This window comes from Heliangelus exortis, chromosome 29 (genome assembly GCF_036169615.1).
Source record: "Heliangelus exortis chromosome 29, bHelExo1.hap1, whole genome shotgun sequence".
In the NCBI taxonomy this organism is placed as follows: domain Eukaryota; kingdom Metazoa; phylum Chordata; class Aves; order Apodiformes; family Trochilidae; genus Heliangelus; species Heliangelus exortis.
The window spans coordinates 5295680-5312522 of record NC_092450.1 but is presented as its reverse complement, the minus strand read 5'-3'; the positions used below and the strand labels follow the sequence as shown (position 1 = coordinate 5312522).

The 16843-nt window shown below is 46.3% G+C and overlaps 1 protein-coding gene and 1 long non-coding RNA gene across 7 annotated transcripts; one reads left to right on the top strand and one right to left on the bottom strand.

The window, feature by feature from the left end:
- Positions 1-954: 954 nt before the first annotated feature.
- On the top strand, positions 955-9886 carry CALCOCO2 (calcium binding and coiled-coil domain 2). Of its 6 annotated transcripts, none has more exons than XM_071728234.1 (12): positions 955-1356; positions 2173-2361; positions 2688-2790; positions 3136-3269; positions 3909-4034; positions 4496-4623; positions 4735-4825; positions 5550-5672; positions 6510-6605; positions 7280-7421; positions 7831-7874; positions 8382-9886. In XM_071728234.1, exons 1-12 carry the CDS (start codon positions 1336-1338, stop codon positions 8556-8558), a joined length of 1374 nt encoding a protein of 457 aa, XP_071584335.1. In that variant the 5' UTR covers positions 955-1335; the 3' UTR covers positions 8559-9886. The 6 variants fall into 6 exon arrangements, with proteins under 6 accessions (XP_071584335.1, XP_071584334.1, XP_071584338.1 ...); XM_071728233.1 differs by having other exon boundaries at positions 7828-7874; XM_071728236.1 differs by having other exon boundaries at positions 962-1356; positions 5550-5654.
- LOC139788334 (uncharacterized) lies at positions 5654-16125 on the bottom strand. Its single transcript, XR_011722844.1, has 3 exons — positions 15770-16125; positions 11600-11849; positions 5654-6293 (listed from the first exon to the last, which is right to left on the bottom strand). It is a non-coding gene; the product is annotated as an uncharacterized lncRNA (long non-coding RNA).
- Positions 16126-16843: the final 718 nt, after the last annotated feature.

The following is a 16843-nucleotide window of genomic DNA, read 5'->3' as shown; positions in this document are numbered from 1 at the left end:
GCCCTCGCTGCTGCCCCACGGCAACAAAAACCCGAACGGGAATAAAATCTCTTCCCCCCTCTGCTTCCCGGTGGCTTTTCCTGGAAGGGAGCTGCAGACTCTGCCATCACCATGCTCTGCACCATCTCATTTCCTCCAAGAACAAAAATATTTCCGCCAAACCTCCCATCTTTTTTATTTTTTTTTTTTTTTTCTGGGGCAGCAGAACACGTTTTGCTCCATCCATGTGCTGAGTCTTCATTTTCTTTACAAGTTAATTGGACCCGTTTGGCAGTGAGGGCTCATGCCCAGTCCTGAAGCTACACAGTGATTAAGGTGTTGTGATAATTGCAGTGATTAAGGTGCTGTACTTGGATTTGTTTTCTCTTTTTCTTCCTCTCTGGTGGCTGTTGAGAGGTTCTTGATGTTCCAGATCACCTCAGGGTAGGAAAGGTTGACCTCAGCCAAGTAAATTCTGGAGCTTTGATGAATTGCAGGCCACTGAGCTAACTCAGAGTGAAGCCACCACCACCTGGTGTGTCCTGGAACATTTGCATCCAGTTCTGCAAATGTTCTGCTTTCTGTTCCCAGGAGGAATTCTCCTTCTTCCCAAGGCAGCTTCTGTCAGGGCAGTCATTGCTGCTCTTTCCTGCTCTTCCATTCTCTGCTATCCCCATCTCAACACCTCTGCCTGTTTTCCAGAAATCAGACTGGAAAAAAAAAAAAAAACAAAACCAGAAAATTTAAAAAAAAACCACAAAGGTTTCCAGGGAGTCCATTTCCATGGAAAACTTCTGGTTTGGAGCTGCCCTGAGACGCTGCAGTGGGATGGTTTGCTCATGATGAACTTTCCCTCAGTTCTGAGGCCAGTCCCTGCTCACTGCTGCTGTCACTGCCATCAGCTGAGTGGGTTCTGCTTGGCATTCCTGGGATGGAAGTGGCTGGGATTGGCAGCAAGAGCTCCTCAGCAGTCATCTGCTCCGTGGCAGATTGCCAGGGCTGCAGCCCCACTGCCTGGGAGATGCACTGAGGGTGATTTGGGGCTCAGTTTCCAGCCCTGCCTCCCCTCCTGGCAGCTTGGGTACAGTTTGGATCAACACACCCACTCCAGATTTTTGTTGGGGTGATTTGTAGCAGCGTGGCACTCGGGTTTTCTGGAGGGGTAACTCCTGCAGGAGCTCTGGTGCTATTTGTTGGCTCTGCTGTCATGCTACAGATTCATTTCAATACTGAGAATCAGCTGCAGCTTCTGTGTGGCAGTCACGAGTAGTGAGGCTATAACAGCCCCGTGACACAGTGCTGAGGACACAGAGCTGTGAAGATTGCCTGACCAGCACCTCCTGTCTGTGCTCTGCCATGGGAGCAGAACTGAGCCAGGTACCTCTCTTCCTTTGGAGCCAGGAAGCTGAAGATGAAAGGTTTGGAGGTTGGCTCCTTGCCTCGGATGGGAATGCAGAAAGGGAGGAGGCTGCTGAGTTTGCTCATCACCACCACGAGTGGGTCCTTCTCTCCTCACAGCCAGCCTGGGGAGGGGGAGTGTGGTGGGGCTGGGACTGCACAAATCCTGGAGCTCCTTGCATGGGAGGTTGTTAGCTGCTGGCTGTGTCTTGTGCTACTGCTGGAGCATTTCATGGATGCAGCCAAACCTCTGTTCTTCCCGAGCAACACGTGGGGCTCCAGGTTGCAGGAAAGCTGAGGCACCCCCAGGTTAGTTCCATATGGTGGGGATGTGCCTGGAGTGTCACATCCAGATGTGAAAATCAGGATGTGAGGCTGCATGTGGGGACAGCTGATGTTCCAGCAGGGTCTCCAAGCAGGGGATCCCTCCAGCAGGCATGAAAAGCACCCCTGGCTCAGACAGTCAGGTCTGGTTCCTGGGGTTCTTCCCATGCAGGAGGGAGGCTGCTTGGCCCCACTGGCAGCCTCGGGGCACCAGGCTCTGAGGCAGCAGCAGTCAGGTGAAAGTGTCTTGTACCTGGCTGCTGCCGAGGAGCTGCAGGGTGCTGTGGGTGCCTGGACCCCACTGAGCTCTGGAGTCTTGTGGAGAAACCTTGGTGTCTGCCCAGGGGGTTTTGGACCTCACAGCTCCCTCAGTCCCAGGCTCTTCATCCCCTTCATCCCCTTCACAGGCACAACTGTGCTGGCAGCATCTGAAGATGGAGGAGATAATCCCCTTGTTCTTTCCTCTCATAGACTTCCACAATGGATGAGAACTCAAACGAGCCTCCCACATCTGCTGTCCTCTTAGACAGCTGCCACTTCTCCCAGGTTGTCTTTAACAATGTGGAGAAGTTTTATGTTCCTGGAGGAGACATAACCTGTTACTACACCCTGACACAGAACATCTTGCCTCGTGGGAAGGACTGGGTGGGCATCTTCAGGGTAAGTGGATGCTGTGAAACCAGATGGGTCAAGCTTGAGAAAGCAGCAACAGCAGGGCAGAAGCAAACAGCTTGGGCTTTGATAAAACTGGGTTGGGGTTTTCTTCTTTTTTCAGTAATAACCTCATGTAATGAGACATTTTTATGTGCTGAGGAGCAAAGTGCCAGATCTGTTGTGACCTGACAAGCTTCAAGGCTAATCTCTCTGATTATCCTTTCATGCATAAGCTGCAACTCTTAGAAAAGTCAGGAAAGGAATGCAAAAATCCTCCCAGTAACAACAATCACAAATTGTATGGTGCCACTAAAAAAATCTTGCTGTTTCAGGTGGGCTGGAAAACAACCCGGGAATATTACACCTTCATGTGGGCTCCTCTGCCCAGTGACATCCCCAGTGACACCACTGTGCAGCAGCAGATCCAGTTCAAGGGTGAGTCTGGAGCTCAAGTGACTTGGGATATATGTGCATTTCTACTTTGCTGGGAGTCATTAGCTTAATTAGCTGCTAATAAGCATTAAGAAAACAGTTGGAATTACAGAGTATCTGTCAGACCCTGCTTTGGGAGACAAGTCGAATCCCATAATAAATCAGAATTTTGAATGTGCTGCATTCTGCTGTCCTGACTGATCTTGTTTATGTTCTTCTTGCTGGCACAAGGATTTGCTAAGGGTGCAGGAAGGACACTCAAGCAGGATGTCTCAGTTTTCTGAGGTTAAGAGACTTGAATAATTAATTAGGAGCTGCCTCTGATGGGCTGGTTGTATTTCTCTGAAGCTTACTACCTGCCCAAAGATGATGAGTACTACCAGTTCTGCTACGTTGACCAGGATGGTTTGGTCCGGGGAGCCAGTGTGCCTTTCCAGTTCAGAGCAGAGACTGAGGATGATATCCTGGTGGTTACCACACAGGTATCTCTCCTCTCCTCTCTTCCCCCCTGCTTTTTTTCCTGCCTCTGTTTTTATTGGCCTGTGCTCACTGCTAACATGGAGTGATCTGGTAAATCGGATTCCAAGCTGGAATTCAGCAGACTTGGATTCTGTTCTTGGCTTTGCTGCTGGTCTGTCACACACATCTGGGCAGCCTTTTATTTCTCTACCTGCAGTTTATCACTTCAGCTGTGGGCTCTTTTTAACAGGGAGTGACTTAATCCATGGTGTTTCAGAGAATTTTCAGTATCTTTAAGTGGAAATGTCATTTTCATGGAATCAGCCTCCCATTAGGTGGGAGTCAGAGCAAGGAGGTGGACAGTAACAGAGGAGCTGTGAAGCCAAGCACGTTTGTTTTGCAGTGCCTTGTGTGCAGCCCTTTTGTTCATGGCTGTACACGTGTCCTGATTTAACAAACTGCAAAAAGCCTCAAACCTCTGCTCATTTTTGGTGACACAGGAGGCATTGAAGCAGCAGCTTGGTCTGTGCTGGGAGTGAAAGCTCAGGGAGGTTCAGAGTGTTCCCTTTTGCAGAGCTCATCTGTCCTTGCCCTGTGTTATTCAGAATGCATCTTTTGAGTCCTCCTGATATGAACAAAGAATTTGGTCCTCTGTTCTCCAGGGAGAAGTGGAAGAAATTGAAATACAAAACAAAAATTTACGTAAAGAAAATGAGGAGCTGAAAGCAAGTTGTGCAAGTCTCCAGAAACAGAACATTGATCTGCAGGAGGAGGTCAAGAACACACAGGTGAAAAAAAAAACCCTCCATATATTAAGTCAGAAGCTTTCATTCAGAAAGATGAAAAGGGACTGAATCAGATCTTGTTTCACTGTGTGATTCCAGGAGAAAATTTAAGAGTTTTTTCCCCGTTTTTTCCCTGTTTGATCCTTTGCCAAATAGTGCAACATCTCCACTGTGATAAGAAAAATCATGATGAACAAGAGACCCAGGAGTCAGGGGCTCAGAGGGCGTCAGGGGGCTGTCCTGAAATCACATTATTATCATCTTTCCCACTTTCAATTTTGCATAGGGCTTAATACAAAAAAAATGGGGTCTGAAGGAGCAGTCAGGATGCAAAGGAGAGATTTCCTTCCTTCAGAGGGGGTGCCTGGAGGTGGTGTGTTTGAGGGATCCTGCAGTTCTAGTGCAGAGCAGGACTACTGCTTGAGTCTCATTTTACCTCTTATCAACCTCACTGTGGTTTTCAGGAGCTGCAGAATAATTTGGAGTCCCTAAGGAGCAACACAGAGAAACTGGAGCAGGAGCTGAATTCCCTGAAAAAGGAAAATAAACATCTAAAGGAGCTGGGGGACTGCAGAGAGGCAGAACTGCACCAGTAAGTGTATTTCCAGCCCATTTCAAACCAGGACTTCCTGTAAGCACCCTGCCCTTATGGATTCAATTTCCATCTGTGAAAGTATGGTGTGTTTTGATTTATTCTGAACAGACTCAAAGAGCAAATTCAGAATGTGACCTCTGACAAGGAATACCTGGAAACCAGAATGAAAACAGTCCTGGATCACATGGACCAGCTGCAGGTAGCAAACATACAGCTGCCCTCTTTTGCTTCACTTTGCCTCTGGCAGGGAGCTGAGCAATCTTGGGGAAATATGTGGTGTCTGAGCTTCTTTTTTGATTACGTGGGTTCTTTAGGAAAATGTAAAGCTCTGATGTGATTTGTCCTCCAGGAAACCTCAAGAAAGCTCTGTGCTTGAAGGAAGGGTAGAGAGGGATGTGCTAAGAGAAATTGAGAGGATTTTTTTCCCTAAAAACATCCCCTTTGCATGCTCATGAAGTTGACCAAATTCAGACTGATGTTTACCTCCTGCTAGCTACAGATCCAGGCAGAAAAACATTCTAAAATTATGCTCAGTACTTGGGTGAAGAAGACTTTGAGCTAGGAGGTATGTGAAAGGGAGAAAGTAGACTGAAAATAGCTTGGTTAGGTCTGAGATGTGGGAAACAGCAGGATGGGCTGAGCATCTGGCTGTAGGCTCTGGTTTTCTCTTTGTTCTCTCCCAGTGTCATGTTGAAACTCAGCTCCTCTGAGAACATGTGAGTCAATAGTGTGTTCTGATGAATGCCTCAGTTCCCAGTATCCCCATGTTTCTTTTCCTACAAAGGAAAAAATGTTTGCAGAAAAAAAAATATTAAGCAGCCATGGGTTCTGGAGCTTTGCTTTCTGCAGCAAGAGGTGCCTCCTGTGCTCCTCATTCAGAGCTGTTCCCTTTTCACTTCCTGCTCTCCCTTCTTTCTCCCCAGTCTCAAGTATCAAACTATGAGAAAGAAGTGGAAAATCTGTCTCGTATGGACCATGTCAAGACAGAGCAGCTTGAAAGTTTAAAGGAAGAGAATCACCAGTTACATGTGAGCAGAGCTCAAAGGGTAAAGTCTCCCCTGAGTATCACAGTGCTCAGGAAACCAGGGTGGAGAGACTGAGGTGTCCACCCTTAGCAGTGAGCAGGTACAAATATTCCTCAGTCTTAAGGAGAGTCTAGAGAAATCCATGACAGAAAGAGGGCAGTGTGCTGGGGCATTTCCTCCTGCTGCTGAAACCATCCCTGGCAGTGCCTGAGGCCATCAGATCATCTTTAGCCTCTTGTCCTGAGTGACCTTCTGAAGATGATTCTGTGCTACTCAGGAGGCTCTTGGAGGCTCTACTCTGACATTGAAAATTAGATGCCTAAAATAGATGATGGGATTACCTCTGCTGTGATGGCAAATGTTCAGGATTCTTAAAAGTGATACTTTGAGAGTGACTGCAGGATCCTAAAGTGCTCTCTCTGGCTTATCCAATTCACTGATTTAATTCAAGAGTAAGCTACAAGTTTAAATTCCTAAAGATGTGCTGGCTGGTTGCCATCAAGGCAAGTCTCACAGCACCAGGTAACCTGGCAGACATGGATCACTCACCTGCAGGGTGGATTTTTCAGCTGTAGGAGTTCCTTTTCTTCAGCCTCCCTCTTTACTCAGTACGTCCCCTTCAGAGGTCATGTGTCCTCTCACCTGTTGTCATGAAAATAAAGAGCATGAGTGGTGACATAGAGCTGTCCTGGGTGACAAACTGTGACATGGGAAGAGTCCCATTGCAAGGGAAGGACTATTTGCTGGTAACAGATGCAGCATGAGGCAGTGAGTATCTGACAGCTCCCATGCTTGGAGCTGTCATTATTTTATTTGCCAGTTTCCCATGACTTATCAAACATCACTCTCCCTTCACAGCAACAAAACTGTGACTTGATGAAAGAACTTGAGGAGCAGAAGTGTTTGTTTCAGATTCTGGAGGTGAAAAAGAAGGAAGCTGATGAGGAAAATCAGGTGAGAACTTGGCACGACTCCCTCACCTTTCTTGTGCACTGAAGATGCCCCCAGGCTCTCAGTCTGGTGTTCAGTTCCATCAACCCCTCTCCCTGTCATTAATTAATTGTGCCTGTGGGGACTGTCACCTGAAGCCAGGCTGTCTGCAGGCACTTACAAGTGACTCTGGGTGTACACTGACAGTTGTTGCTGCCACATCTGTACAGCCTAAGAGGAAGGGTCCAAAAACTTGCCCCACAGCACAGACTGGTTTGCCTACAGTGGCGTGGGGCTTTTCAAAACTTCCTGATGTTAGCTGAATTCTGACAACACTGAAATGAGTGGATTTACTTGCTTGAGAAATCAGAGCTTTTTTGGCCAGTCTAAGCAATGACTGCTCAGTTTTTTCTTCCTTATTCTGCACAACTTCAGGACATTCTTTTGGCTTTTCAATGTATTAATCTATTGTGATCATCTTGTCTGCCTTTCTGAGCAGGCCACACGACAGATCCTTGCCCATTTTTAGCTCACTTTCCCATATTGTCAACCAGGACTAACACTGAGCTGCCTAAAAGAACTTCAGAGTAATTTTGATTCTGATACAAGAGGATCTGTGTTGGTGCAAAGCATGGCTTTTCTCTGAAATGTTCTCCTGAGCCTCTGGAAATTCATTCTGCCCTTCTGTCCCTTTGCAGAAACTACAGGAGAAGCATGAGGGACTCATGAGGCATCTCTCACAGGCCAGAGAGGTTTCTCCCTTCTCTATTGCTTCACAAGCCCAAGCTCCAGTGCCAGCTCCCAGAGCAGAAGGCCTTCTGTTTGGAAATCCATACTGTGGTGAGATTACTTGGCATTCTGTCTGCAACCACAAATGTGTGGCAGTTGGAGTCTCAGCAAATTGCCCTCCCTCTCAAATTGAGTGCTGTAGCAAGGACATTATCAGCAGCACCTCTGTGCAGCTTTGCATGTGTGCAGATGAGTTGGCAGCTGCCAAATGTTGCTGGGTTTAAGAATTGACTTAAATGATCAGCTGTCTGTTCATTTGCTGCCAAGAGAGACAACGATTAGCTAGTTTATTCAGCTGAGAGACAGTTCTGTGGCTTATGTCCAGTTTCCATAGTCCTAAGTATAGAGGTTTAGATCCAGAGCCACATCCTCATGTTTCAAGAATCACTACTTTGTCAGCACATTAAATTCTTAAGCATTTTGTTATACCTGAATTGACTTTTTCTTTTTTTTCCAGCAGCAGAAGCAAACCTGGGGGCAGGAGCTGCAGGAGCTGCAGATATAGTAAGTAAAGTGGACAGGACTGGATGTTAATTAGTGACCTAGAGACATAGTAGTGGTCTGAAACAAAAACCTTGTAACCAGTTGTCTGTCTGCTGGTTTAGTCCTAATAAGACAGTGGGCAATAAAACATAGCCACATGTGCTTAATGCATAGAATTAATAAGAGTTATGTGTGCTCAGGAAGAGGAAGGAAACTGTTGACCTTAAGAAAGACCATCTCTTGGCAGCATCTAATGTCAGAATGAGCAGCAAGCAGCTGCTAAATACCTTATTTCATACTTGAGACACAGACATGTGCTATGTAGGGTGGAAATTTAAAGTACCTCTCAGAAGCTCTTTCAAGTGCTATTTAGAGAAGCCTGGAGACATCTGAAAGCTTCAGAGTGCTGGAAGTCAGAAAGACTTGTGGAAAAGTGCTGCTATCTAGCTACTAAAATTTCCTTTTTTTTTTTTAATCTTTGAACACCATTTTTAAACTGGCTTTATTTGCATTTCCTTTCTACCTCAGGCTTCTCTAAGGAAGTGCCCCATGTGTGATGAAGTATTTCCTGAAGAAATTGCAACAAGTCAGTACGAGGCCCATGTGCAGAGCCATCTTCTGGAGTGCCCAGTCTGCAGTGAGAGCTTTGACAAGTCCAAAAAGCAGGTGTTTTATGACCATGTCTTTTGTCACGGCCTGGAATAATTCTGAATGTGTATCTGCTCAGTAGAATAGGTAGCAGAGGCTGCAGTATAGAATAGACCAAAATCACTGTGTAGGTTAAGGCTAACTGTGACACCAGGACTGTAATTCTGAGCTTTCTGTTCCACACAGCACACGACCAGCACAGAAATAATCCCAGATTTCCTCATCCTGAAACTGTCCTCAAACTCAAGTCCTCTGCCTTGGATCACGTGTACACACTTGTGAAATGAGCTGCAAATTCTATGATTTGTAATTTAGTTGATTGTGGTACCACTTCTTTAACAGAATTGGCCATGTAATTATTCACTCAGATGGGGACCCAAGAGATGGGATGCAGTACAGGAGTTTTCTCTACTTGGCTGATCTATTATTTTAGAATGGTTTTATTGTTTAAGGCAGCACATGATTGCTAACCAAAGACCAGAAACAGGGTATAATCTTGTAGGATCACACCTTCAGTGCTGCTCAGCTTCTGAGATGCAGAACCAATTATTTAAAGTCTGAATAAAATACATCTCTTCTTTCACCATCAGTTGTAAAGCAAGTGAGATAAAGGTATTTCTGAAGAACCAGATATCTCTCTGCAGAGGTGCAGGGCTCGGGCTGTCCTTGCACAGGCAGCACAGCTCAGCCCAGGGTGAGGCATGAGCACTGCTTGCTGCATCCACCTCAAAATGAGGAAAACCTGGGATTTCTGAACCAGGGCAGATCATTATGGTGTGGAGCCCACAGGAAAGCTGTGGCTGCTTTGTCTGGGCAGCACAGAGGATACCTGGTCTCTCAGTCAGATATTGGGCATCCTCAAAGCAAATGATGAGTCTGAATTATTCCTTTTTATGTTTCTAAACCTTCTTGATTTAACAAGAAGAGCTTGTTCTCAAGCTGAAACATTGTGATTCAGAACTAAGTGCCTTGGGCTATTGCAATGCTTTGTGCACAGATTATCCAGTTACTACTTTTTTATTCTGCTCTGGGATTTTCAATTTATGATTAACAGTTCTTTTTTTTTCTGTGCAAACACAAGTGGGCAAAGTTTTATTATCCAGCTGTATTAGGCTCTGTTTCCTGCTGAATAACTGATGATATATCAAATATCTTAATATCTGAAGATATATCAAATCCTAAGAAGTTTACAGAGTTCTAAGAACATTAACAGTATGTTTTACTGCTTTGATTCCACACCCAAACACTATTTATCAATCTAGATTTAAACAGAATATTTCTGACTTGAGTTGTACTATACTGGCAAGCATTACTTAAAGAACCTGTTAACAGAAGATCACCACCAAGGAAAATAAAAACTATATGAAAACAAAATCTTAAAAAAAGATGTCTACTTCTCTTCATTCTTAAATAAATTGGAGGAATTGATGGGGTCTTAGGGGAGCCATTTGCAGGCTTTCAGTTACTGGCTGAAGCTCCTGTCTAACAAAGTACTTAAGCACCTCTCTGAATAACTTCTAGCATAAAACAGGGTGTCTCTAAGGGGAGGGAGACTGTCCCTGTTTAACAGGAAGCACATATTGAGCTGGCTGATACTTTCTGGCATCTCACAGCATGGGGCTGTACCAGGAAGGCCAAAGGATGGTGTGGAACTAAATTAGCTGGATGGGATCCATTTGTTTATATCTGTTCCAGCAGTGCTGATCTCAAAACCTCAAGCTGAATTTCTGCTGGGTTACCCAGTGTACTGATATTTTTCTCTCCAAAGCAAGGAGAAAAAGCTGAAAATCTCCTCACTCTGGACAATAAAATGTTTTAAAAAAAGCCAGGACTGTCCATGCTTTGGCATTACTGGTTATTGTCACAGGGAGTGGCACTGGGGTGTACCTCAACACTCCTTGCATAGCTTCATCCCAGTTTTGACAACTGAGCATTCCATCCAAATGAGCCTCATCTTTAAGCCCTATCGTTTTTCAAGAAAATGCTCCCCCCCAAACTTTTCCTGTTCATTCTCATCCTAAATTACATTTTTCTTCTTCCTACTGCTTAACATCTTGACAGAAACAGATCAAATGTGGGGAGAGACAGAAGTGACTTTTATGAAACCTCTGGTTGTTCACTCAAGTGCCAGTTACCAGCCCCCCTCCCTCTGCACTGTTGCCAGCACTAGTTTAGCAGCTTGTAACATAAACCCCAACCAGGTCACCCAGGGCTGGAGTTGGGTCACAGCATTAGCTGTGTCCTTGAGAGACCAGTGCCAAGTGTCAGCATCCCTGAATTGCCTCTCCATCCCTTTTACCCACCATTTTCCACTCCCCTGCTACTGCTTCTACCAATCTCAGAGCCTGTTTTGAGGTGCTGGGACGCAGGCAGCGAGTGGGTGACCAGCAGAGGGGGTCAGACTGCAATAAATCTCACCAGGACGTTGGGTTTTGGAGGTGTTTGAAGGGATCTCGTTTGTTTCCTGTGATGGTGACAGATTCAGGCTCCCAGCCTTACACTTTGGCCTGATGCAGGTCATACCCCCCCTACCCTGGGCAGCCAGGGACCAATTTACCTCTAAGCACAAATTACATCATATATTTCCTGACCAAGTTTTCATTTGGCTTGTAATTTAGAGCATTATTTATGTTACAGCTGTATTTAGCCTTTGGAATCATAAGAGGTTTCAATCCTATCTCAGTTTTATGGTTTAATACAGGAGTAGCTCCAATGGCTGATAATTAGGTGTAGTTATGCTTTGGATGAGGTCCAGTAGCACATTGATATGTATCAGCTAAGGACCTTGAAATCAATTTTCAAAAGGGACAGTAGGGATTTGGCACCATTTATACCAGAACTCAAGTGGCAGCTGGATGACCATTCATTAGAAATGTATCTACAAGGAAAAAGTTGTATTCTGTGGGCCAAATCACAGTGAATATAGATCAAATCACAGTGAATATAGATCTTTTTGAACCTTTACAGGGCTTACCAGATGGGTCCAGCTTAGGAACTGGCCCAGTTTGCTTTCCAGGAGTGATCACAGCTCCTCTCAGATGCAAAGACAGGATGATAACAACAGCCACTAATTGTACAGCCACAGCTCCTTCCCTCACTTGAGCAGCCTCTTTCCTCCACCCATTCTCCTCCTGGTTCCTGTTCATCTGCCCATGTCTTCTTTCCTCTTCCTGCAAAACAATTTGAACATCCAGGATCATCTTTCCTCTCCAAAATCCTAGTGCTGTGGTTCAGGAGGAGGGGGAGGATTGGATCATGGTCCATCTGGCAGTGCTGCTTCTCCCTGCTGCTGGGATGAGCTGCTGCTTCTCTTCACCTTAATGAGGCTCCTGTGGAGACCCGGGGAGGCTGAAAGGAAATAAAAAGATTCCTGACAAAAGGAATGTAAATAGACAAGATGCAGGTGAACAAAGGGGGGAAACTGTGCAAGCCAGCAACTGAGTGGCTGCATTCAATAATCAACTTGTCAGTTTGATTTTAAGACACAGAAGAAATGGGTAATTCTCTACAGCAGCATAATGCACACCCAGAGTTTAAGTGTTTTGATCACCCCTGTCCTTACTTGACAGATCAGTCCTGCACTCAGGAACTGGAGGTGCTCCCATGTTTGGCAGGTCAACAATGGGAAGGGAAGCAGAAAGGGAATAGCAGAAAATGTTCTAAAATGAGACTTTGGTTGAGGTGGGACAGCTCAGAAAAATCCCAAAGTATTAATATGTTATGCTGCTGCAGAGGGGTGGTTTTTTTTTTTTTTTGGTTCTGCTGTGGAGATCCAGTGACCTATTCCTGCCTGCACAGGAGTAAATGAGCCCCTTTATCTCTAGCACAAGCAGAGTGCTCAGGGGGTCTGCAAGGGCAGGAAACCAAACACTGCCATTTATCACCCTCTTTGTAGGGGATTAAATCACAACGTGGAACGGGGAAGACTCAAACCTTTATTGTTGTGTTGGTGAGAGGATTGGGTCCCAGAATTACATCAGTTGTTTTCTCTAAACAGCTATTAGCCTCCTCCATTATACTAACAGAACTGGTTTCCATCCTCTGGCTCATTTATTCCAAACCAGCATTATTGAAGTGAATGGGGTCTAGGCCCTGGATATTAGAGGAGCTGTTGGTCTACTCATAAATAACGAGTTGTCAGGGATTTTAATGGAAACCCTTGGAGTGCTGTAAATCTGTGCAGTTCTGCCTGCATCCCCTCCCTCATTTCCATCACAATATCACTCCAGTGGGACTGCAGCATGTGCCAGGCAGAAGAGATTGGTAGGACATGGGGGGAGGAAGAGGAGGGGAAAAAAAAAAAAAAAAAAAAAAAGCTGGGGATGAAGTGGGGGGGTTAAGAACAGTTGGTAGTGCAGAAGCATCTGCTGGGTGGCTGGTTTTGGAGTCACCTGGCTTGCTCAGCACAGGAAGGGGACTGGAGAGGGTAATAACAGAACCAGAGATGCTTGTGGGATAAAGAGGGATGTCTTGCAGTTTACATTTTGCTCTGCTGGTCTGTGAAGCAGTTAATCTTGGACAGAAGAGGGGTTTGTCAGGTTCTGATCCCAACTGAAGTGGCTGAGCTGGTGCTCAGACTGCTTAGGTTGCCCCTCACTGTTGGTCAAAGAGGACTTTCCTTTTCAAGATGTTTTTTTTTCAACGTTCCTAGCTAGCCCAAAGCTACCTTCAGGGAAAATTTAACACCACAATCCTGATCCAGACCACAATGTTTCTGGAAGTTCAATGGAAGCTGAGTTACTATAAAGTAATCCCCCCAATTATCTGGATCTCAGCTGCTTGCTGGGATCACAGCACCCTGCAGACAATTCTAAAGCCTTCTAGGAAGGAACTTGAGCTCCCCCCTTCATTCTCTGTTAGCTACCTGATATTATGGGATACATTATGACTGGCACAACTTGTGCCCACCCCACTCACAAAGTACTGCTCAGGGTCCTCTTTAAGAGATCATGTGGGTTCTCTGCCCTCTGAGGCATGAGAGCTCATTAAAATTTGTATGCAAGGTCAGTTTAGGCTTAAATAGAGGCTCAAGCCTTGGCTCACCATGTAATACCAATAAAAAACAACATCAGTGACAAAGCTTCTGCTAGCTGCAGAGTGCCCAGGGCTTATAGTTTAATATAATTACTTGTCTGGCACTGAGAGCCTAAAGTACAGCAAAGGCATCAGCAACACAATCCTAAATTAATTACTTTAAATACAGCTCCTTTCACATTACAACCTCAGATGACAAGCACCGAAGAAGTCAGCCTTAAGAGGCTTGTGTTCTACATAACATAATTAAACATTACCCCTTATTACAGCCAGGGAAACAGTTAGGCAGACATACAGGAATTTGGCCAAAGCCACTCAGAAAATTTGTGGCATAATCCCCCTTTTCCCTCGCCATCTTTACCATGAGAAAGGCCCAAGGAGGGAGCCAGGCTGGAGGAAAAAAGGGATGGCTGCCAAAAGGGATTGATGCCCTTCAGCCTCCAGGGAGTTTTTAACCCTTCCCAATGGTTCTGCCAGCCTGGAAAACGTGGTGGGGTTCATCAGGCTGTGCTTCTCCTCTACTGATCCTTAAGAGATTGGCCAGTGGGAGCAGCTGCTTCCAGAGTGAGCTGATAACTCGAGCCCTGAGGCACTTACATCTGGAGGTCTCATCCCCTGCCTGCTTCCCTTCCCCAGGAACAGGGTGAGAGCAGAATATTGCATGTGCTGGTGTAATGTCTATTCCTGGGGGGCCTTGTTCATGATTACAGCATCTAAATGCAACTAGAAACAAATAGCAATAAATAAAAAAAAAAAAAAAAAAAAAAAAAAAAGATGATCAGCCCGAAGATTCTGAAGATTTTTTACGCTCATTTTCTTTCTGTTTAATAATAACTTGCAGTTTTGTAAGCCACACAGAGTGGTTAATTCTTTTTTTTTTTTTTTTCTTTTTTAATAACTGTTATAATATTTTTGAGAGCAGCTGCTGCACATGTAATGCAGTACAGCTGAGAGAGCCATATGGATTTTTAATTCCTGAGAGTTATTACTTGGTTGTAGCAGCATGCATGAACCCACGCCTGCCTTAATGGAGTCATTAGGCTTGACAATCCTTCCTTCAAGAGGGCTATTGTTAGGACAGCTCTGATCCAAAATGTAGGAAAGGTCTGGAAAAGCTCTTCATTCCATGAACCAAACATCAGGATTTTATTTTTTAGACAGCTCAGTGGTTTTTACGCTTTCAGGAAATTCTTTCTCTGTTGGTATAAGATGATTTTAGAGATCTGTATCCTCTCCTTTCAGAACTACACCTAGAAAGTCTGCTTTGAGATGTGATTCTTGCTTTACACTAGTGATTTTTCCAGCAAATCGGGCAAAATGGAGGCACTTAAGATTTCTTGCAAGCTACCTACTAGAACACCCCTCTGCTCTTAAAAAAATCTTGTGAGAATACACAGTTACAACCCCAACACATATTTTGGAAGGGATATTAACTTTGAAAGAGATATTGTATCGTATGTCTCGGTGAACTTTCCTAAGACAACCCCTAAACATTAAATTCTTGCACTTGATCCTTAAATATGTGGCAAAGAAGAGAAAGAAGACAACTGGATGCATCACTGTGGGATTCAGAATGAGTCAGTGCCAGTAAAGACTCCAATCTTTGTGTTTACAAGTACCAGAAGAGAAAAACATGCTGCTTTAATGTAGAAACTACATACACCTATCTATCATCCAGAGGCATCGTACTGAGTATGCTACAGATGGCTCAAATAAATCTAAGGAGCCCACTGGATCTTTAATTCTACAGAAAATGTTGGAAAACTCTTCACCTTACAGCACACACCAGGATTGTAAAGTTTAGAATGAATCCCAGTAACTCTGCTGCTGGCTGCCATGGAGATGGAGCAGCTTAGTTTAGAGGAATCAGTATCACAAATATAAACGAAGAAACTGAAATCCAAGCCTTTTTGTAGAACAATTACAACAACCTCCTCCATTTTGAGCCATCCCAGCCCATTTCCATGGCAGCAGGAACTGAATTCATACGATTGTGTCAAATTCTGGCTGCAAATGGTGCTACCCATGGTGTCAATATCACCCGCCGAGCCTGGAGCCAAAGCTTGCAGCTTCCAGCTTCTCAGAACTGGTAATTTTGGGTCAGGTGTATGCGGGATTATTTTTGCACGGTATTCAAGATTTCAGTGCAGGCTGCCCCGGGGCCTGCGCGGTCAGGAACCTGCAGTGAGGACAACTCAGAACTGGTGCAGATCAAGCCTCAAACTTTTTTTTACCTCTTTAAAATCCAGTCCTGAAACCTCGTCCAGAGAACCAGCTGCGGAGGGTTTCATGACGAGGTTTGCTGCCTCAAATGCTCGTTGCTGCCTCGGGATCAACACTTGGCGCTGCCAAGAGCTCTGTCACCCTCACACCAACACACCGCCCTCCTCTCAGGGGCCACGAATCCCTTCCCACAGCAGGCTGGAAGCAGAGCCCCGCAGCGCCAGCCCTCCCCCACCAAGCCTGAAGGCTGAAAACGAGGCTGGGCCTGGTTTGGTACCAAAGGCTCCGGCCCGGCCATGAGGAGCGGGGAGGCCCCTGGGGAGTCACGGCCCCCACAGACCCCTCCTCAGACAACTCCTCCCGACACCCCCTGCGCAGCCTCCGTATGCAAATCACCGCGCCCCTCACAGCTGTGATTGGCTGTGGCCGTTCAAATGAAGCCACGCCCCCTCTGGCGAGGCGGGGCCTTTCAGCGGCCGTTGTTTCGGGAGCGGGAAAAGAGGCCGGGAATGCGCACGCGCCAACAGCGGCGCACGCCCGTGACGCCTGCGCGTCCCCCTGTTGCCTTAACAACGCATGCCCCGCCCCTTGCTAGTTTATCCAATCAGCGCCTCTCCTTCCTTCTTGGCCCAATGGAGCGGCGAAATGTTAATGACGGGGCGGGGATTAAGCGGGATGAGCAGCCAATCAGGAGAGGGGGCGGGCAGGACTCTGCTCCCCTCAGTCTCCCGCCCTCTGCCGGTGCTTTGTCTGTGCGGGTTCGCGGGGCGGGATCGGGGCAGCGCTGCCCGCAACCCGCAACCCTCCCCCGGAGGCTCCCGCATTCCTGGGGCCTCCGTATCGGCCGGGGAGTGCCCGCCAGGAGCGAGCTCCTCTTGCTCCGAGCCCAGGGGCGCTCCAGAGCCGCTGAGGACACCCTCGGGGGTGGGGTCCTGTGTGGGGTCCTGTGAGGGGTTGGGGGTCTCTGAGGCTGCTCCCGGCCTGTTCCTGCTTGAGGAATCACCCGCTGGCCCTGAATTCCTGCCAGGTCCCGTGGGACGAGTGCAGGAATGAAACCTTGGGGGGGAAAAAGGTTGTGTTGTGGC

Coding starts and splice junctions, on each gene's coding strand:
- CALCOCO2 (XM_071728233.1), top strand. CDS start 1,336: ATGGGAGCAGAACTGAGCCAG. Junction 2,791..3,135: donor GCAGCAGATCCAGTTCAAGG/GTGAGTCTGGAG, acceptor ATTTCTCTGAAG/CTTACTACCTGCCCAAAGAT. Junction 4,035..4,495: donor AGGAGGTCAAGAACACACAG/GTGAAAAAAAAA, acceptor TGTGGTTTTCAG/GAGCTGCAGAATAATTTGGA.